The sequence below is a fragment of the Rhyacophila brunnea genome, unplaced genomic scaffold (genome assembly GCF_057557595.1).
Source record: "Rhyacophila brunnea isolate RB1 unplaced genomic scaffold, BYU_Rbru_1.0 scaffold_21, whole genome shotgun sequence".
Lineage (NCBI taxonomy): Eukaryota > Metazoa > Arthropoda > Insecta > Trichoptera > Rhyacophilidae > Rhyacophila > Rhyacophila brunnea.
Window position 1 is genome coordinate 4,465,764 of NW_028232871.1, and position 23,748 is coordinate 4,489,511.

Genomic DNA, 23,748 nt, shown 5'->3' on the forward strand with positions numbered 1-23,748 from the left:
GGGGGGCCGCCAAAAATCCTCGCCTTTAGGCCCTCTTCGGGATGTGGGGGCCATGTGTAGTTGTAAACCATTTTTTTTATGATACTCGTATTATTTATTTTATTAGTGATCTTACAGGTTCCATAATAATATTAAATTTTAAGTGTATCCATTTGGACACAAATTTTGTTGTGATGCAATGTATCTTTCCGAATGTCTTTTCTTTGGAGCGAGGGATGCACTTTATATTGTGTTCTCAACAACTGATGTTTAAAAAATATCTGTGTTACTTCAAACAACAGAAGGGCTCATTCAAATCACCCTTAATCAGGCCTTGAAAAAATAGACAAAGGGCAGTTCCGGTTTATAAAATCCCAGAGATTATTGCTTCGTCTTGTGGAAAAATTAAGTTAACTGTTCGAGCTAGATGGGCTAAAGAATAAAAAAATGGGTACAGTTCGGTTATGAGGAATACAGCGGCAAACACATTTTGAAAATAGCCGATATACTGGATTATTTGTTAGGTTAACCTAACTAAACCTAACCTTACCTAACATAACCTAACCTAACCTAAACTAACCCAAACTAACAAATACTCCAGTATATCGGGTATTTTCAAAATGTGTTTTCCGCTGTATTCCTCATAACCGAACTGTACCAAAAAAAATGTAACCCATTTGTTTTTTATAAAATATACATAAACTGTTAACATTTTTGGAAAATTATTGTCTCTAGAATTTATGTAAATTTAGTAAAATGGCCCCACACTGTAATCCACGGTACATTGTTTTTGAAATAAGAACAACTTTTAGCGAAGAAGTTATATAAAATGGAGAATAATTATGAGATAATTTTCAAAGTAAAATTAGCGAAGTACTTAATACAAAAGTTATGTTATAGTAATAAAATAATAATCACAGTCCATTTGTAACTTTTTAAATGGCGTTTACATAAATTAAAATACATTGTGGTTGATAAATGTCTTGCCATTGTAGAAATATCTAATTATTAACTGCTGTATTATATTCTATAACGTCATAAAATAATATTAATTATAAAATCTGTTACAAAGGGCAAAGCAAGTACATGATAAAGGTCATTTAAAAGTTGAATGAACTCGATTATTTATAAGGACATTGTATTCAGCGTTGCCAATTTTATTGCCAGATCTAGCATTTTTTGATAGGTTTACTTGCAAAAAAACACATCTGGCTTGTGGCCTTTTTAATAGCATCTTTGATGCCTCCAACAGCTTTAAAAGTGCTGAAAATATGCTAGCTGATATTTAGTTTAGCATGAAATGAAACTTTTTAGTTACCATCAGTGACGTTCCGTGGGGGAAGGCAGATTGAGCGTCGCTTGGGGGTGGCAGTTACTCGAAGGGCGGCAAATCGAGGAGAATGATTTGGTATAATATATAGATAGAGCTGAAATTATTTTATTAACAAGCCTACAATAATAGCATAGTAAAAATGGTGTGGAAATAATAAATCTGTGTATTGCTAAATTTAACGATACAACCAAATGTGAGTAAAATATCAACCACATAGAACCTTAGAATCTTATGACTTGGGTATATTTATTCGCTTTTTATATCTAAATTTAATTTTGTATGTATTAGTGGTACCTGTATATTTTGTTAGTAATGTATCCATACAAGAGTTTATTAGATATCGGAGTCATGAAAGGATGATAAAAAATACTGTATACAAAATGGGGCGGCATTTTGGCACTGCCTATGGGGCGGCATTTTGTCTAGGGACGTCACTGGTTACCGTTGACACAATATAGGCATTTGTTGTCAATTAAAAAATATATTTATCTTTAAATATGTGTTTTTATGTTTGTATGGACATTTTTTAGATTTTTGTACTTTTTTTCGTTGCTAGAAGAGAAAGGAAGGTATTGACTTCATTCTTGGTAGAATAAGTAAATTTATTTATAACGAAATCTAGGGTTTTTTCCTACCAAATAGCGTGTTTTCGTACCTCGTCTGCCATGTTTTTATCAACGACAGTTGGCAACACTGGTTGTGATACATATTACACTGTTGTAGTATCAATCATGATCAAGAATAAAGGATTTTTATGTATCATAAAACCTTATTCTATACAATTCCAGTAGCGAAGGGTGGATGTAGGCTGTTGAGATCTGACATAAATAGTGTACATTAAAAAAATATTGTTAGTCATACGTATTTGTTTTAATTGAACTAATGCCTACTAGAAATTGCAGATATTATTGGTTAGTTTTTAAAATTCAGTTAAACCGTATGGAACCAAGCCACAATAGATACCTAATAGTCAAAAAATATTCATCTACCTATAAAATATCTAAAATTATGCCTTTAAATATTATACCTACAATTTTAGATATTTTATAGATAGAAGAATATTTTTTATCTGTTATGGTTTGGTTTAAGCAGGGTTTAATGAATTTAATAATTATAACATTAACCAGCACTGTTAAATTTGTGGTATGTATTCTTAATTCAAAGAAAACAAATAAGTATGACTGACAAATATTAGTGTGCACTATTTTTGTCGGATCTTAACAGCCTACTTGCACCTTTCGTCACTGATATCTACTAGAATACTATCGACAGACATGGCTGGTGTTAGAAAGTGCGAGGCCAGATTGGACATATTGTGCGCGAGACCCCTCGGTACGAAGTGCTAATATTATATCTCCACCCAAATCGGTTGCTTAGCAGGCGAATAGTTCACATAAAAAAAATTATTTTTTTGTAGTATTTATAACAATTTATTGGACATTTTGATAATTAATTACAACGAAATCACCTCATAAAAATAATCTTAAATAATCAACATATAGAATAATTAATTGAAAGACAGCAGAATACTTGGCGACTTTTATTCATAATATATCAATATTTTTTCGTACTACCTCTCTCATGATGATAATGAGCTATATTTGAATATATTATTTTATTGAATATTCATTACGCTAGAAACACGTCGTGTAATATTTTCGAAAGGAGATCCAAAAAAGTTTGGAAAACTATATTTTATAAAATGTTTTATGAGAAGATGAATTTGATATGCAATATCTTTGTTTCTTACAGGTATCACTTCAATTACCACTCTGACAGTGCTTTCGTTTGAGAGGTACATGATGGTATCGAGGCCCCTGGTCTCCCACCACCTCACCATGCGAGGGGCCTCCTGCTCAATTTTACTCATCTGGGGATACTCCTTCCTGGTCACCACGCCGCCACTCTTCGGATGGGGAAAATACGTTAATGAAGCAGCTAACATAAGGTAGTATAATGATACGAATTAATTAAACATTTTGTTATAGCACGGTTTATAATAATAATTATTATAATCATTAGTCTATAATTAGTAATTAACGATTTTATCTTATTAAAATCATCATCATCATCAGGGGCGCGAAAACTCACGGTGGGTTTTGGCCTCCTCCAACAGCTCCCTTCACCTGTCCCTATCCAGTGTGGCCGCTTTCCAATTCGGTACCCCCAGAATACGGCAGTCACTGGCAGCTCCATCCAACCAGCGAATCTTTGGCCTGCCTTTTCTTCTACGCCCTCTTGGATTGCTGGACATCACTCTATTTGCCGGTTCATTGTCATTCATACGGTGCACATGACCTAACCATCGCAGTCTCCTAATCTTAATTGATTGAACTGCGCTGCAATCTTTGTACAGCCCGTAGAGCTCAGCATTATATCTTCTCATCCAATTGGTGCCATCCCTGATCAGTCCATATATACCGTGGAGATTTTTTTTTTCAAAAATGTTCAGGGCTCGTTCATTTCGCAGAGTTAATGTCCAGGTTTCCGATGCGTAGGTGAGCACTGGCTTTACAAGTGTCTTGTAAAGAGTGCTTTTAGTTCGGCGAGATAGTAGTATCTTTTTTTTAAACGGTACATGTGCAAACACGCGCGTTAATATGATGTTACTCCCTACTTCAGTTTTAGTAGTTTCAGTAGTAGCTTAACCACTGGAAAATGCCAAAAGAAATGGCGTATTTCAAAAAAACACTACATTATTCTTAGGTCAATAATTATTATAAAGCAATCATTATTCGTAGGATGTTTATCACACTTGAATGGTCAAAGACATAGCTTATAATTATTATCTTTAGAATTATCTTCAAATCTGTTAATCTTGCCCATTTTTTGAATAATAAAATGCCTAATTCTTGTCAAATTTGGGATCAAAGAGATTATCAATATAATTTTTTATCGTACTATTTCACTATAATAATGTCGACATAAATTATACTAATGGTTTTATAAATTCGTTTGAATATTAATAAATTTAAAAAATCTTCACACCACTGCACATGTATGTACTGAAATATGACTATATTCTAAAACATTAGAGCGAGATGTTCAAAAGAATACTATTTTATGTAACAAAAATACTTTATGCAGTCATCAAATGTTTAAAATAAATATAAAGGATAATATGGCGTCAAAATTATATAAATAGATTATCTACAACGTTTAAGGAATGTCCAGGATCATGCTTTGAAAATACAATAAAAGCTCCATTTCGACCTACGCTGAGCATGTCCCCTCCTTAACAGTATGACGTCTGATACGAAAGTCTCCGCTATATTGCCAACATGCGCTATATATGGTTTGGATACTGGATAGAGATTTTATCGTACTTGCGATATTTTCACACGGGCAATGATTAAGGGAGAGTCCCCTAATCAACAGATTTTACACAAAAACATCATAAACTATCGATTTTATGGTGTGAATAATTACAATTTATATTACACCATCCACAACATTGTGGGAATATGGCTAATTTTTTAAATTACACAATACAAACTAGTCAGTACTTAATATAAAAGGTATCGAACATAATTAATATTAAATATTATAATTACATAATTATTATAATTAATAATGTCATTGGCTGAATACATGGAATGTTACATTCTAAAGCCTTGTGAATTTTTCGTTGAATAAAAGAAATGGTTTACTAAAAGGTATCCTTTATTTATATATATCAATCTTCCCTTGCTATAATATTTTACAACAGCGCTGTCCAACTGGTGGACTGCCATTTTTTTTTGCGGCCCACGAGCTGTAGGTACAGCAAATTTTTCATCAAACATTGGGGAGAGAATTACTCATCATACATTAAAATATGAAAACATATAATACTTAATACTAAATACTAAAAATACTTTTTCAAAACAAAGAAATATACTGCTTAATTTTTCCAGCTTGAAAAAAATATTAATTTGTTCATGAGAATTAAAATATTGCGTTTCAAATAAATAAATATGACTAATTAGTTTTATTCGTCGGGAAAAATTTTGCCAAACGTCATCATTTGTCGGCCCGATCGATCGAAAGTGGTCAGAGCGTTCCTACTAAAAGACTAAGTTCCTACTATAATACTGAAATGTCATATTGATTTCCATAGCAACGCACGTATATATTGATAATTTAGTTGCTAGGATCCACTTAGCAACCAATAATAGTTTTACTTTTTACGGATTACTTCCGAAATAACTTTTCATACAAAACAGAATTACCTGAAAATGAAATCAATTCTACTTAAAATTGGCTAAAAGTATTAAAAAAATGCATTGGCATCGTGTTCTGATATATTCTAAAAGTTTCAAATCTTTAGCTAGCCGGAAAGTTAGTTAAAAATCTATTGCAAGATTTGTACCGGACAAACAACCACCGGACAAATAAGAATACGAGCTAAGAAAAACGTTGTAAAAAATGGCACGCACCCTAAAAGAAGTTGGACAGCGCTGTTTTACAATATAACATAAAATTCGGGAATTCGGTCAGTCATAAATTTTCTTATTGATTCATGACATATCTAATAATATTTTATAAAAATTTACAAGGGATGGTATGGGATTTTTAAGAATTTATTAGACATAAACCCGACCTCTGATCTCTTTCACGTGCACTACCCGAATCCTGATGTTCAGTTATTGAATATAACGGAGCGAACACATTTCAAATTTTAACAGTATTTTTATGGCCATAAAAGTATTACAGATCCACTTTACGACAGTTTATATGTCATTTAAACACAATGTTTTGATACAATGTCCATAGAAGTGGTCACATAAATCACGGCTTAAAGTCTTTCATCGAAAAGGTCTTGACTTTGAAGTATGACATCCAATCTTGGCAGTGTACACGCGTTTGTATGACTTGTTAGAAATTCCTTTGTAAAAGTGACATGTCACGCAATTCGGAGTCTATTCTAAGCACTTAATTGATAGCCCGATGCGGTATGGAAACGATTCCAACCGCAAACAGCTAAATGGAAATACAGCTAAGCATAAAGCTTAGTGTTATTGTTATTAGTGTTATTACAGTAGGTATTAATAATTAGTATATACTTAGAAATAGTGTAACCATACATTCAATATTATTTAATGAATGCTTTGGTATAATATAATAGGGATTTCGATGAATAATCATTTCTATGTGATACTTGCTACTTTTGTACCGTTTGGTTCGTCTCCATATACAATAACATAAATAATCCGTCGCTAGAATTTGTAACTAAGCTCATAATAGTACAAAGGTTATACTATGAAGAACTTACTAATATTATATACTACATAATATATCTACTGTAAATATTGAATTGCCAAATTTAATCATGCAGCGGAAAATTATCTAATATATATTATTATATTTGTCTTGAATTGTTCTGTAACTTCTCTTCTTCTTCTTTGGCCATATCCGTCCCTTAATTGGGGCATATGGAAACCACGCGGCGCTTCCAAGAATCCCTGTCGCTCGCCAGTCTTCTTGCTTCGTTCCAGGTCAAACCAGCATCCCGTAGCTCCGCCGTATACACTCTGTAGATTGTATTTAGCGGCCTTCCAGGACGCCGGAATCCGGTCGGCTTGAAGAACAGGCAAGCCAGTTTGAGGTTCTCTTCTGGTATCCGTAGCACGTGGCCGAGCCAGGTCCAACGTCACCTCTTCACTTTCAGCGTGATGAGAGGCTGCTTTGTGCTTTGTCTTATCTCCTCGTTGCTCCTAAAGTCATACCACCGCACACCCAGTATCTGTTTTCGAAGCTCAGTATACGGTTGCTCTGAGCCTTCGTAAGGTGCCCTGTAACGCATGAGAAAAAATATTGGAAAAATGCGAGAATCTTGTGAATTATTCGTTGAATAAAAAATAGTAAGTTCAAGTAAGTTACAACAAAAAAATCTTGGAGTGATCCGTGACGTCGGTTAGTTATTTAGTATATTAGCGATTTAAAATAGAAAAGCCAATCGCCAATAATAGCTCAATTTGTATTAAAAGCCATTAATTAAAATTTGTCGCAATTAAGTATGGCTCCTTTAGCATAGTGGTAAATGTGCGTGGGCGCGATACCCGAGAGATGCAGGTTCAATTCTTGCGGGTGTCTTATTTAAAAAAAAAATCTATTGGTTATAATATATCTCTCAGAAGTGTTTTCAAAATTATGCATGTTCAATAATTAGAATATTACTTTCTTAAATTTTGTGAATTATTCGATGAATAAAAAGAAATAGTTAATTAGATATTTGATACGTATAATTCTAAATCTAAAAATCGAGAAAAAAATACGCACGTATTCTTTGTATAATTTTACACAATATGTATTGATTTATATATTCCAAAATGCGATATAACCCTACGAAAAAAAATATTTATGTGCCTATGTGTGTGAAATATGTGCCTTATGCGGAATAAATTAAAAAATGAGGTACAAGTAGCGCTATTTCCAAATTTATTTTGACTATATTTATTACATTTAAGAGTTTATCGGCTGAAACAAATTGCCATTTGGTTCTAATTTCGACATAGAATACAACGGAAAAAATAATCTCACGTTAAAACAAATAATTGAAGCTTGAAACATAAAAACGTTGTTTCCCGAAAATATTGAATTGTGGACTTGCCGCTTTTTGTAATCATTTATATTATTTATTGTACCGGACAGTTTTGCATTATGGCCACATTATACAATAGTCGTTAAAATAATATAATGTTTAATGGCCTATTGTATTGTATTATTTCAAGATCAAACTGCGTAAAAGAAAATCTTCGCTCGGAAAACTATTAGCGATGTTTTTTTATTTCATCGTCTTAAACTTTTAACTACACCGCATAGAATACATCGGTAGTTAATACTAAAAACCAAACTAAACGATACTTCCGTATATAAAAAAAATCGGTATGTGTACTTATGTACGCGCGTTAGAAGTTGTACTTCTTTGGCGTAACAAAACAAAAACAAAACTTGTGATAAACTAGATTCTTCGACTAGCTCTTAATTATCTTGTTAAATTACACACTCAAGAAAAAGGACCGCTTATTGGAACGCCTTTGGTTTATTTCTATACACTTTAACTTATATTACTAAATCATATAATTATTTATCGTTATTTTTATTTTAAAGTAACAACTGCCACTATTACATTTAATAGTTTGTTTACGTAAGGAATTGCAAATTGCCGACAATAATAAATTAGTTTCCTAGGCAACGGAATAATTCTTCGTGCATATAGTAATAAATTCGCTGCCTAAGCAACGGATTAAACTATAATATTATACTGTATAATCGTCACGATTGCATTATCATACTGTGGCGTAAAGGCAGTGCGTTCGGCTGATAACCGAACAATCGTGGTTCGAATCCAACCGAGTGCGATTTTTTCCGTGTGAAAAAATAAATTATGTGTTACATGTCACGCGCCAAAAATACACTCCGATCTGATTTTCCAAACGCGCCTAAAGAAGTATAGCTTCAAAAAAAAAAAAAATACACATTTCGTCACTGATGTTTGGACCCAGATTCTAGAATCGCGAATAAAATATTTTTGGATCTATATTTTTTGAACGATTTAACACCGTTGCTTTCCAATGCTGTTGACCAAGCATATTTAAACACCCCTATAGCTCAGTCTGCGAGGCGCATCCGCCTAAGTTTTCTTTTACCCTTAAATTAAGTTTAGATAGTCTTTCCCGCTTTTGTTGACAATCTATGAACGAGACTGATCCAGTGTGACGTGAGTAGATTTATTGGAATTTATTACTATTAATTTATAAATTTAATGTATCTACATCTTTCTCAGCCTGAATCAACCTACTGCTAAATGAAGGTTTCTACAAGCAAACGGTCATGTGCATTACTAATTGGTACATACTTTCGCAGAATACAACTATTTCGCTGATTCGCTGATGTTTATGCTTACGTTTTCGATCTTTTGTGTGTACTAATATCGTAATAATATATAAAAATCTAATCAGTTAAACATTTCAAATTGTACATTTCCAATTCGACGTTATAATGAATAAAAATGTTATATGGAAACATTAGAGGGTAATATAGCTATATGGAATCATGTAAGCTTTGTTGTAAATTAAAAAAAAATTCTAGAATTCATTTATGGAATGACAATCGATGTTTAATATTTTTTGAATTTGAGTGCCCATTGACAGTACCCAGACCTACTCTTTCACGCACTAGCAATGTTTCCTGTAAGGTGCGCACCTACCAAAGTGTGTCCGCACACATGTTTTCATCCTCCGCACAGTCCTCACACAACAATATTTTAAAAGAAAATTTCCTTTGCCAGATTCTAGTTTTGCACAAAACCATTACATGCACAATTCTTCGACTCATTTCTCAGAAGGCGAATGTAATTGTTGATAAAAGTACCGATATATCTGTGCAAAAATTCTAATTTCGTACGTCAAATATCGATATGGGATGAATTTACTTAAAAAATATCGTTTTATTACTATATAAAATCATTGAAATTAATAAATACATAAAAAATATAAGCAATAGAAAATAGTTACAAGATAAAAATAACTTTTTATATACAACATTTTTAAATTTTATGTTGAATCATATAAACTTGACTTGACTAGCTTAAACGATCAAAAAAAATGTATTTGATAGAAATAATACTGAAATGTCATTTTGACACTCATATTGATTTCCATAGTAACGCACGTATATATTAATAATTTAGTTGCTAGGACCCCAGTACCCTAGCAACCAATAATAGTTTTACTTTTTACGGATTACTTCCGAAATAACTTTTCATACAACACAGAATTAACAGAAAATTAATTTAATTCTACTTAAATATGGCTAAAAGTATTTAAAAAATGCATTGGCATCGTGTTCTGATATATTCTAATAGTTTCAAATGTAGTCGAGAAATTAGTTAAAAATCGATTGCAAGATTTGTACGGGACTTACCACCTTCGGACAAATAAGAATACGACCTAATAAAAACGTTGTAAAATAGAGGGAACGTTGCGTTCGAGTACTAGTGAATCGGCCCTTGTAACGCAACCTTTGTATTTTTATATGTATTGTGATTTTTTCACCCCTAAAGTGAATATAGTTTATATGTATACCTCAACTATTTTCTTTGACATCCCCAAACCTTTTTCTAAACGGTATTATTCTTTTTCATATGGTGATACTGAGCCATTTTCCAAAATACAGTCTGAAGTCAGCAGAGGTTTTTTGCGCAGTTTAAATTAAAAAACGAACACTATTTTGAAGTTGATGACAGATGAACAAGACAAATGAAAATAGCCTGGCTGTCAGTCAAATTGAGGACCAAAAAATAGTCATTAATTAAATTAAACGTGCGTATTATAATATAATGTGATAGCCCTTTTTAAAGCGTTGACAAGATTTATTGGAAGATTTTAGATGACATTACAACCATTTGTTTTACTTAATTAATTAATACTTGAGGAAATAAAACTTTTATATATAAAACATATTTTACTTTGCAGTGATAAAAAATATGGTAATGAGATTGGGTAGTAAGTTTATTTGGGATACTATATAATATGCAATTCGTTTCTATCATATAACAAAAATTCCGATATTTTTTGTACATTCTTGTACAGGCTTTTTACATGGTATATACTTACTACATAATTAAGCAACAATTATTATAAAAAAATTATCGAAATTAACTAATAACTATACATCAAAAGTGATATCTAAAATTCCGTTAATATTAGCGATATTTTTCGTGATTTTTATAAAGCATATTAGCCGAAATCCGATGGTGCAGGTTTGAGTTCCGTTCTAAATATTTTTTTCTAATGGTTTTGTTTGTGATATCTTCTTATATACAAACACAACAATAACAATTGAATACACATTGATATTTTTGGAAAATTTTAAAGCGTTCCGGTTTGAAAATTTAAATGAAATTTCATTTCTTTTTCAAAATTTATGCGATTGAAAGAGTTTATTTTAAATTAAGTAATTAGATGATCTGTTTTTTCCAGCTGCTCCATAAACTGGGAAGAGCAGACGTTAAACGCTCTGACGTACATCATTTTCCTCTTCTTCATGGGGTGGGCCCTGCCTGTGAGCATCATCAGCTTTAGTTACCTGAACATCATCAGAACGATGAAAAAGGTAATTAATAGTCAATTTATATTTAACTTTGTAGTATATCTATTGCAAATTAGTTTTCAATGTTATGAATAAGGAAACAAAATAAATAATAATTAACTAAACATAACATAAGTGCTCAGAAAATATGCAATCGATACTCAAATAAACTTTTTAACTTTTCCAAGTTTGTTGCTGGAGCACGAGAAAAATTACCGGTTAGGCTCGTTGCACATTACGATGCTTTTATTATTCCGATACATGATAGGTATCACCCGGAAAATAAATCTGTTAAATGTTGGTATGCAAACAATACATGAATCGATCTTTTTAAAAATTGAATAACATAAAAACTACATACTAAATATACAAACATCTCTTTGATTCCTTCGAAAAATCTTATTATACTAAAGACTAAAATCACAATAAAATTAAGACGAGATTATTCAACAAATCGACTTCTTAATCTGCAAACCAGCTAACTGCACTTTTGACCAAAAATGGGATTTTGATGGTCTTTTGTTATAAAGCATGTTTTCTATGCGCTATATAATTTATAATTCTTAATAACTTACTACTGCGGCCATGTCCGCCCCCTACACCACAAGGTGTCTCCAATCTTCTGGCATCATTCCAGATCAAACTAGTATCCCGTAGCTCCACCGTATGCACTCTATAGATAGTGTTTAGCGGCCTTCCAGGACGCCGGAATTTGGTTGGCTTGAAGAACAGGCAAGGCAGGTTAAGGTTCTCTTCTGGCATCCACAGCACGTGACCGAGCCAGGTCCAACGTCGCCTCTTTACTCAGCGTGATGAGAGGCTGCTTGGTGCGTTCTCTTATTTCCTCGCATTATACTACACATCCAGTATTCGTGGAAAACATATGTTTTCGAAGCTCAGTATATGGTTGCTCTGAGCTTTCGTAAGGTGCCATGATTCGCTACCTTAAAGCAGCACCATCAGCAGCATCAGCAAGCGTCGAATAGACGGCATTTGATTTTGACCGAGTACAATCGTGAATTCCAGACACGCCGCATTGAGTTGAACGTTGCTCCAGCCATTCCCAGTCAGATAGCGATCTCTCTCTACGCAATGCCATCTCCCGTGGTGTGTACCCCCAGGTATTTGAAGCTGTCGACGCTCTCGATATTTTGCCCATCGCAAATCAGAGGAAAATCTGGATCAAGACAAGTGCTATTACACAAAACGTTGGTTTTCAGCCTACGCGAGACGAGTTGTCATGCAACCTGTCGATTTCAAATTCCTATACCTATAAATAAATGCGTTATCGTTCTCCACATAAAACAGCCAACTGCATATGGCAAATTTACAATATCATAATTGGTATGGATGTATTAATTCATTATGCAGCTTATTTGTAAAAAAAAATCCGAGTGTATTTTTGAAAATGTTAAATTCCGCTCTGTAGTTATTATTATTTATTAGGGTTTTTCTCCATCCTGAACAATTTGCCCAAATGCAGTTAGCCGGTTTGTAAATTAAGCAGTCAAAATGCAATATAATATGTATAAAGTTTTTTTTAATGTAAGTTTATCTTTGAACATTTTTCTATATATTTTAGATATATTATACGAATGTATTGATTATTTTAATACCAAAAGATCTTCTAAAAAATGTTAAATAATGATATAATTAGATATGTATTTGAAAGAATGAAATACGTATTTATAAAAAATATGAATTAGGTAGATGCCACAAAGTGTGCATGAATCTATTTTATAAGATGGTTTCTTATTATAGAACACCTTAAGGATGGGAAGAGTCACAAGAGCGGAGTCACGTGTTACCATGATGGTCTTGATCATGATTGTCACCTTCATGATAGCCTGGACTCCTTACTCTATACTGGCACTGATAGAGCAGTTTGCACCACATGACATGGTAAGGAATGATAATATACGATAGTCGTTAATAACTTTAATTGTTAACTGTCAATTATTGGTGAAAAGACATTGACAAAGACTTAATTCAAATTACATAGAATATAAAATCGTGGGATTGCTGTCAATATAATTCAACAGGGGTGTTATATAAAATTCTTTTATTATTGGTGACCATCTTTTCTTAAATCATGACACGTAATCAGTGAAAAAGATATTTTGAAGTGTGTAAAATATCATTTAGTGCTGGCAAAAGTTGGTTAGTCGATAATTGAGGTATTTGAAGTTAACAACAGACTGTATGTTTTTTTTATAATATATTATGTAAATAAGTATGCTAGAAAAAAACAAGGCCATCCGGTATATAAAACATGCACGTAAAGCACAAAGAAATAAGCATTCTGCCTGATTTTAGAGGGATGTCAAACTTTCAAATTCCAATTACTGCATAACATGACTTCGAGACTTACCAACTTTTGGCAGCAACCCCACGACTACTGAAGTCATAACAAAAAGTAGCACATTATATTATAATATAAGAATTCATCTGTTTTAAATTTTCTGCCAGCCGAATTGAAAAACAGTCGAGAGTTATTTTAGCTTTACTTGCCAAAAAGTTTTTTCACCGGCGAATTTACAAAATTTTGTTCCAGTTTAAAGTAGCGGGATTATTTTAGATTTTATTTTCCAAAATTACATTTAATTCTGATTCCTGTCAGCAGTTTTCTTTTTCTTTTTCCATTTCAACTTCTCTTAGCTATTTTTGCATATCAAAAATGTATCGAATTCTCGAGATTATCATTGATCATTTCTCGAAAAAAATAGAATTTTCGGAAAATTTACTTCTCGAGATGAGATTCAAGAATCACTTTTTTACACCTTTTCAGCTCGATCACATTTTCAACTACAATTTGTATTAACATAAACTATAAAACTAAAAAGTTATCTAATTTATATATAATAAGTTTGCCATAATATGTATCTCTTGTTTTATTTTTATTAATACTAAAGCTTTTATTAAATGGAATTTTTTTTTTATATAAGAACTTTGCGAGTATTTTTTTGAGCAGCCTTACATCATATGATATTATAATGTGCGATATATTTCAGTATTTTGACAGTCACGTGCGTTTCTCATGTATGCCACTATTTGGTAGCGGTGCTACTTACGTTAATTAGGTTTTCTTAAAAGTGACATCTTTCGGCTTTGGTATCTGTGTGGAGTAGCAAAGGATCTTCATATCTGTATCGTCAGTTAGATAGACAAAGGCGCGAAGTACAAGAAAGTGGAGGATTTTGTTTAAGGAAACCAGGGCCTACCACGGGCTGTAAACCTTTGATTAATATGTTATTAGGCAGTCAGTGCGTGTTTGTATGTCTCTATGTACCGAACTCAATAAATAAAACATAATAAATTGATAAAAAAAGATTTACCTTTTATTGTTGCCCTGAAAATTCTTAGAATTCAGTTGAAGATGGCGAATATGATAGCAGCTGTGTAAATAAAGTGTTTGTTGGTATCACATTCAATGGGTGAATAAAAATAACGAAAATGCACTCATTAAAAAGCTCGACTATGTTTATTTTGAAAATAATATACATGTTAGGCAAATATTTATAGTTATTTAACTAACCTTTGTTAGAAAAAGTACAATATTCTAGAATATAAATTGATAGATTAATTTGTCATTATTTACCACGCTTTCCTGGAACCAGGCTGTAGTAACTATGTTAAAAATTAATGTTTTATATAATTGAATCCGAATATTTTAATAGTGAATTTATTAGTGTAGAGATACTTTGGTAAAATAAAAACAAATAGCCAAAAAACTACACTGATTATTAACGTCTAAGGTGGCTACACGCGTAACTAAACGCTTGACAATAATTATGCATTATTAATCTTTTATGCAATCATGAACAGTGTCCCTAGTAGAGTTGCCACTTCATAACTTTGCACTCCGGCTCTAGTATGGAAATGATTTAGTATATTCTAAAAATATTTTTTTACATTTTTTTTAAACCATGTCCGATTTTATTTAGATCATATGGGCCTCCACAGAGTGGACCTAATAGGTTGAGCGTGTGGCTGATATCCATTTCTCGTAAAAACAAAATCTGTCAATACAAACCTCCACTATGTGGAGGCCCATATTATGATCCTATTAGGATCGGACATGGTCGAAAGAAAGAAAAAAGAAGAATGGCATATTTATGATATTTTAGGATAGTCCGACTATTTCTATAAATAGGAGATGGCATATTCTGCAATCAGTGAAATGTTTTGTATCAAAGGAACATAGTATTATGTAATTTATACAGAACAAAGAAAAAACATATTAAGTTAGGTTAGGTTAAATACAATAATCCTGGCTTAGGAAAATAATAAACTGGCTGTTTACTGCGTAACTACCGTCAATAATTATGATAGCTGTCACATGTTGTTGAATTTCACCGTTAGTGGAGCCACTTGTTTAATTCGTTGCTCACATTATAATATGTTAATGTTATGTGTCCAAAATGTCAATTCTTTAAGAATACATTACTGAGGAACACTGCTAAATTAATAAATTTCTATATTATTACAGTGCTTAATTTCTTTCATGCAGGTATCTCCAGGAGTCGGTGTCATCCCGGCGCTGGTGGCCAAGAGTTCAATTTGCTACGACCCCATCATATACGTTGGAATGAATACTCAGGTATAAGATTCTATGCATTATTAAGTACCTACAACATTATGGGCCGTATGTATGAGATTCCCAAATTCTTTATAAGCTATTTAACCGATTTTCCATCATATAGCGTATAGCACTATTTGTGACGTAAGCAATCTGACGTCACACGCCATTCAAAATGGCTGCTTCATCTGTCACTTTCAAATGTCATTTTAGTAGGTAATTGATACAATGCCTCGTACCTATTTCGCTTACAAAGCGCAATATTTCTCATGGAGAGATAAGCTAGATTTACGTTAGATTACGATAAAATATATCCGCTAAACGACCGCAAAAATAGGTACCTACTGCTGTATCTGGCATTAAAATATGCAATTAGAAGCATTCTGCATTCTTCAAAATATTATGGTACCTACCTACCTAGTTGATTATTGTAAGATAACTGTAATAAACAAAGCACAACTCTCAAATACACTGGATACATCATTAATGTCATACGGTGCTTGGTATAAATGATAATAGTATACAGAGATCATTACATATTATTATCTAAATCGATTTGAATTTCTGTCATTTATTCTTATTCTGTTTTGACATCTCATAATCGAAGTGAAGTTAGTCATAATAATATGTATGTATTCAGCATTGCCGCCAAATGGAAATATTTACTGGCAATACTTTATCCTTTCGTACAGTAGAATTATAAAATAAATGTGATAAAATAACTGATAAATTATTTAAAGTTCATAACATAATATTAATATTATAAAATTTCATTCCCCGATCAATAATTTATAATTATTAAATTTATATGGTACCGTTCGCACACTTTTTCAGACACATTGACAATTTCAAAATTTTGAATTATTGATCGGGGAATGAAATTTTATAAGATTGCCATTATACGGACACCATGACACATGATGATGTCACATTCGTGACGTCACTAAGCAACGAATTACGTTTGTACTCATACATACAAACGTGCAGTATATAGCCTATAAGGCTTTTGGGAATCTCATGCATTCGACCCTATATTAAAATGGTGTAGTGAATCCATAAAAAATAGCATAAGTAAACGTACTGCGTAAATAGGTAATTTGTAGAAGTTTGAAAAGCCTCAAAATCTGTTTTTGTTGATTCAACGGAACATCTACGGTTTTTAATGCTCGGCTTCAAAGGATTACACATGTAAAATTAATTTCTGTGCATCCCATTTTCATTTTATATTTAATACACATAAGAGAAAATTTTATTAACTTATATTAACGGTAACCATGTAAATCGGGCGTGGGAAAACTTTTTGGAAGGGCCACACTAGGAATATAAAATGAACATAAAATAATTACAAGATGAAAAGAACTTTTTATATACCACGTTTTTAAATTTTCTGTTGAATCATATAAACTTGACAATTTTATGTATTAATAATTTAGGACAAATAAGGCAATTGTCAACAAATCATTTTGTTTGCTATTTTGCAACTAACAAACAAATATAGAATACCGAAATGTCATTTTGATTTCCATAGTAACGCACGTATATTAATAATCTAGTTACTAGGACCACCCCCTTAGCAACCAATAATAGTGGATTGGATAACGGATATCATCCGAACTGAAAATGAATTCGATTCTACTTAAAGATGGCTAAAAGTATTAAAAGAATGCATTGGCATCGTGTTCTGTGATATATTCTAAAAGTTTAAAATTTAATGTAATCGGGAAGTTAGTTAAAAATCGATTGCAAGATTTGTACTGGATAAACAACCACCGGACAAACAAGATTACGAGCTAAGAAAAACGTGGTAAAATAAATGATTCTCTAATAGCCAACAATTTAATGAGATGAATGAAACTGTCTTACATTTTAAATTTTTTTTTAATTTTAGGTGTTAATTTTGTAGTTGAGATTCTTAAAACTGCTTGTAAATAAATGTTCATCGATGATGCTTGATCGTACAGAATTTTTATTGATATTCATGATTGAAAGTTTGCTCACAATACGTTGATGCAAAAATAACAACATTTTTCGAGCAGAATCTCTAAGTTTTTTGAATTTGTCTGAATTAAGATTGTTGTAAAATTTGCAGATTTCTTCTCGACGGTGCAATTTGTGTATAAAGGCCCACGTGCGCCATGTAGATCAAAAGAGTTTTTATGGTATTTTCAGAGCATAATCCTGGATAATACTCAAGCCTTGTAGATAATCTATTTATATAATTTTGAAGCCTTATTACCTTTTATATTTATTTTAAACATTTGATGACTGCATAAAGTATTTTTATTACATAAAATAGTGTTCTTTTAAACCTCTCGATTTAATATTTTAGAATATAGTCATATTTCAGTACATCCATGTGCAGTGGTGTTAAGATTTTTTAGATTTATTAATTTTTAAACCTATTTATAAAACCATAAATAAAATTAATGTTAACATTATATAGTGAAATATTTACGATAAAAATATTTTATAATCTCTGTGATCACAAATTTGTCAAGAATTAGGCATTTAATTATTCAAAAAATGGGCACGATTAACACATTTAAAGATAATTCTAAAGATACTGATTATAAGCTATGTATTTGACCATTACAACGTGATAAAACATTATACGAATAATGATTGTTTTATAATAATTATTGATCTAAAAATAAGGTAGTATTTTTTTGAAATACGCCATTTCTATTGGCATTTCCCAGTGGTTAAGCTACAACATACGGCCATAGCCATAAATTGACAAACGATAAATTAAGTAGGGGGTAAGATCATGTTAAAGCGCGTGTTTGAAGATGTACCGTTTAAAAAAAATCGGTTAGATTAGCTTAGACGCACGAGGGCCGTTCACATCGCGAAATATGTAAACTTTTTTTCCAAAAATACGATTAAGGGCTTGCGCAGACAGAGAGCGGTCGGAGTTCTGCGTTCAACCGACCGTTGACCGCTAACGTTCAGGGACAATAGACAGGTGGCGGTCAACAATAAGCGTTCCATTTGTTTACAAACGTTGTACTGACACAAGCGCTGCATAATGCGAGACCGCTATATTCCGACTGCGAGTGGAAGTGAGAAAGCACCGCTGTTGCGTACTCACTCCCCGTGTGGTTTCACTCTATGTTGTGTGACTGCTCAAATTCCTATGACGGGACTGGACGGGAGGTACGGCGTTCTTTGTAATTCCGGGCATAGAACTCCAGAACTCTAGCGTTCCAATTGACCGGCGCGGTCTGACCGCCGGCTGTGTACCCATACAGTATGAAGTCCATACAGTACAAAGAGCGCCGAACTCCGAACGCGGAACGCAGACCGCCTGACCGCGCTCTGTCTGCGCAAGCCCTAAAGCTCGTGAGCCGTAGTTTTCCCAGGCCTGTTTTAGATTATTCAATATTATATTAAATTAACGTTAATTAACAATTTTGCCGGAGAAAAAATATTTAATTATGAAAACCTAAGTTGAAAATGTAATGTAAATCTGTTAAACATTATGCATAGGTATTTTTTTTATTATATTTCAACAATTAATTATAGTTGAGTTTTAGACTTTAAACGTATCCTCTAAAGACGTTTCTTTAGTAACAACTGTTGTAAGTAATTACTTATTACCTACGTAAGATGATTTTAATTGGGAAACATGTTTTTGTGAATATAATATGCTATATTACGTAAAATAGTATTACTTATATTACACCAGACATACAATAGCGTGTTTTCAATTTCATTTTCTTTCTATAGTTACATAATATTACTTATTTCACTTCTTACTTAAGGGTATGTGACTTGTGACTGAACAGATAGGAACCACGTGCAAGTAAAAACTTATTATAAAGAAATCTTTGTTGAAAATTGTATCTCAAAAATAATATTATTCCAATTATTTCAATGTCTCTTCTGCTTTCTTATTTTCTGTTCCGTGGTGCGTTCTATTCGTTTTTTTTAATACCTGAAAAAGAATTGGGAATCAACCATATTCTTTTTTCTTTCTTTCAACCATTTCAGATCCTAAGAAGATCATAATGGGGGCTCTACATAGTGGAGGTTTGTATTAACAGATGTTTGTTTTTATGAGAAATGGGTGTTAGACACTTTACTCAAACTATTATTAGATTTATTTAATTCGATATTACGATTAGAATCTGGCACCTACAACATCGTAAGCCGCTCGGCCATCATTGCAACAAACTGAATATATAGTAGTTTTTTCCACCAGCTTTCGGAAATTTTGTAATTTAAAATTCTGTATTCAATATTAAATACCACATAATTTAATAAGTGTTCGCAAGTGGAAAGACGTGGTTAATAATATTTATTAACACCGGATTATCGTGTTAGGAATATACTTAATTAGCATGATTAATAATTATGAAGTTGATTGCCTTCACATTGGAATTTTAGAACCTCACTTAACGTACTTGGTAGAATTAATTTACATGAGATATATACGGATCAGTAGCTTAAATAATAATAGCTCTCACAATATGCTTTTATGTTATCGCCAGATGGCCGAGCGGCTAACGCGTCGTCTTATAATGTCGTGGGTCATAGGCTCGAATCCTGGGTCTGGCGAATACACTCATATTGTTTTTCAATTTGTGTTCGGGGTCTGAGCAAGGACCTAATAGGTTGAGTAAGTGGCTAACATCCATTTATCATAAAAACAACAAATCTGTTTATACAAATCTCCACTGTGTGGAGGACCATATGGTCTTATTAGGATCGAACATGGTACAAAAAAAGAAAACGCTCACATGAATAAAAATAAGAGTTATTTTCAGTCTAACTCCTGATTTTTTGTCTTTAAAGTTTATAAAAATTATATATTTTGAAGCTTTATAAAGAATTAGTTTTAATAGATAATTCTCGTTAATGAAAATAGATACATATATAAATAATTTGTTATTTAGAGTAGCTTTGGAATTCCGTATTGAACCTACGATGCAAGGCTCCGCGATCAATTACTTTTATTTTGTTTAATTAAAAATATAGTATTTTTCCACGTATGTGAATTTTAGAGATGGGTGTTTTTCATATATTACCCTCCATTTAGTGGACTCAAATCAGATCAAAATTCACAATTCAAAGTCTTGTAATACATCCTACCGATTCATTTTTAACATCTAAGGTCCGCTTACAATAATAATTAGTATGTCTGAAGTGAATTATTAATAGTCATATTTGTTATGTTATTTTTTCTAGTTTCGAGCATCTCTAAAACGAATATTCGGCTATGGGGACAAGAACGATTCAATGCAAGAGCGGGGCGTAGAGAACACACTGATGTCACCAACAAGACCTATATCACAATGCAACGAAAATAATATCAAGCTTAAATACCTAAATCCAAATAACAACACCGTAGTGGCTGTCACAATATATAAAGATGATGATTCAGAATATCTATCAGATACCGAACTCAGCGCAGAAACAAGAAAAAAGAAAATGACAGAAAAATTGACTTTCACAATGTCACCGTTTGAAGAAGGATCTAGCAAGATTTCAGTGAACACTTCTGGAAAAGATTCAAAAGAAATAAAAGATGGTGAAGAAAATTCTGTTAGTAAAAGAATTTTTACGGAATTAAATGAAGAACAATCTTTGGCGCCAAATCTAAGAACGGATATACATGAAAATGGAAAAGTGATAAAACACAAAGAAGTTACACAAATTAGCGAAGTTCATGCTGATAAAGGAAATGCATGCACTAGAATAATTGAAAATGTCATGGAAGATGAGTTTATTATTGGAGGCGGAGAATCTTTGATCACAGGAGAAGATGAAAGACTTGTCAATGATATCGGATTTGATAATTTAGCTTCTTCTGCGTGGGATGAAGAAAATTTACACCCAAACGGAAGACAAGTTTACGATGTTGATAGATTTGAAACTGGAAATACTCAAACTTCTGATTTTCACGAGCCTCTGGTGTCGGGCAGAAGACAATCTGTGGCCAATACTCACCTCAGGTCAAAAACTGATATAAATGATTTGAGACGAATCAAAGGAGCTTCTGCTAGGCGAAAATCGACGTCTGGAAGTCTTCTATCAGGACACACCAGAAAACTTTCGGCAGCTTTATCTGACACTAAGGGGACTATTGTCACAAGATTAATGGTGGACGAAAGAGAGCGCACGAAATTAATGTGTTTTGGAGAAACGAGAGGAATTATTCAAAATAAAAATACAGACAGAGAAGACATGTTGTAAAATAACTTTAAAAAGTTAAATAACTTCTATAAACTGAATTTGTGGAGTAGTGATTCAAATACTGGCTAACGGTATAAAACTTATACAAATATACCAAACTGTATAAATACAAAACAGATGGTATGATTGAAATATTGTCAGTGTGATACATGATCTATCAAATGAAGTCAAATGTCAAATGAGTGGACCATAGAGTCTTTCATTACATTTCAGAGGTGAAGATGCTATGTTGGATCTGGCTCAGCTACCTATCACGGACGCCTCAGCAAAGCCTTTATATGGCTTGCCCTTTCTTCAAGCCAACCGGATTTTGATACCAAAAAATACTGTCTCCAAAAGAGGGCCACGGAGTGCTGGTGTAACCTGGGAAGACGCAGAAAGCTTGAAAGGCAACTCTATGAAGAATACTCAGTTCATATAATAATATATTAGTTGCAGTATTCCAACTCTATATTGAATATGTGCATCTGAGGTGGTTGACTGTCTTCCGTTCTTGGTTAATCCAGTGAAACAGTTATATTTTCACATGAGACATTAATGAAGCACTATCACAAATACTGCAATAAATGTATTCATAATTGGATAAAAAGAGCTGTCCGAAATCCGAGGTTCCTGGCGTCCAATGTTTGACTGTGTATTGGTTATCGATGATTAGTGATTGATAGTGGATGACGATTGATTATAGAGTCTGCTGCTAGATTATCTACTTAGGATCGCGCTATCGATAATAACGGAGATGGAATATTAAGACAAAATTAATTTACTGGTAAGTATTTAAACACTGTATTAGGGAACCATTTATCGAATTAAAACTATATACCTAGAATTAATCCTCTCATTGTTAATAATTTTGGTTTTGAATTAAATTTCTTGTCTCTAAGGAAAAGGTATTTACAAACTACCTTCTAGTGAACAAGATTCTTGTGTTAGTAAACTGTTTAAGTATAATAATATATTTGTTTAGTGAAGGAATGCTGAATTGTTCTTGAAGCACTTCAACTGAAACCTATTTTATAAATTTTGCATTGATTGGAATGTTTGTTCATTTATGAAGAATAAATATTTTCTGTTAGTTAGTTCTGTTCTGTCAAATAAAATTCTTAATTTATATCAAAGCGAAACTTTCAACACTTAATTATTACCTTAATGATTTTTGTGAGAAACTTGTTTACGTTGTAATATATACTTAGTGCTGTCGCATACTCCATAAAGCATCACGATAATGCTAGAAACATAATTATTATTCTTACCATCACGTCACGTAAGCCCACGTGTTAGAACCACCATAATATTCAATAATAACAACTGACAACCTACAAGAACATTGTGTCAAGCATCTGCCAAACTATCACGCATTGGGCTGATAGTGTGGCGTGATATGCATGAGGTGACCTTAGTATCATACTAATACATTTTGGTAGATTTTGCTAATTTATATTATTCGTAATCGGCTCAAAATATACTACGGGGTGGGAGCACATCTCTGACAGAATTTTAAATATCATGTAATACAATATTGCATATTTTTTGTCTGTAGCGAGAGCTTACTGTGAGCTCATATGTGCTCGCGTGACGTGATTGTTAT

The 23,748-nt window shown here is 32.6% G+C and overlaps 1 protein-coding gene across 1 annotated transcript in view; it reads left to right on the forward strand.

The window, feature by feature from the left end:
* LOC147070621 (uncharacterized) overlaps nucleotides 1–23,280 on the forward strand; it is a 122,186-nt gene extending 98,906 nt beyond the window's left edge. The window contains exons 3-7 of the mRNA XM_085949048.1: nucleotides 3,065–3,260; nucleotides 11,278–11,410; nucleotides 13,148–13,288; nucleotides 15,897–15,986; nucleotides 21,156–23,280. Of these exons, the coding sequence (XP_085805174.1) occupies nucleotides 3,065–3,260; nucleotides 11,278–11,410; nucleotides 13,148–13,288; nucleotides 15,897–15,986; nucleotides 21,156–22,163 (1,568 nt within the window). The 3' untranslated portion in view covers nucleotides 22,164–23,280. The remainder of the gene's footprint in view (nucleotides 1–3,064; nucleotides 3,261–11,277; nucleotides 11,411–13,147; nucleotides 13,289–15,896; nucleotides 15,987–21,155) is intronic.
* The last annotated feature ends 468 nt before the right edge of the window (nucleotides 23,281–23,748 follow it).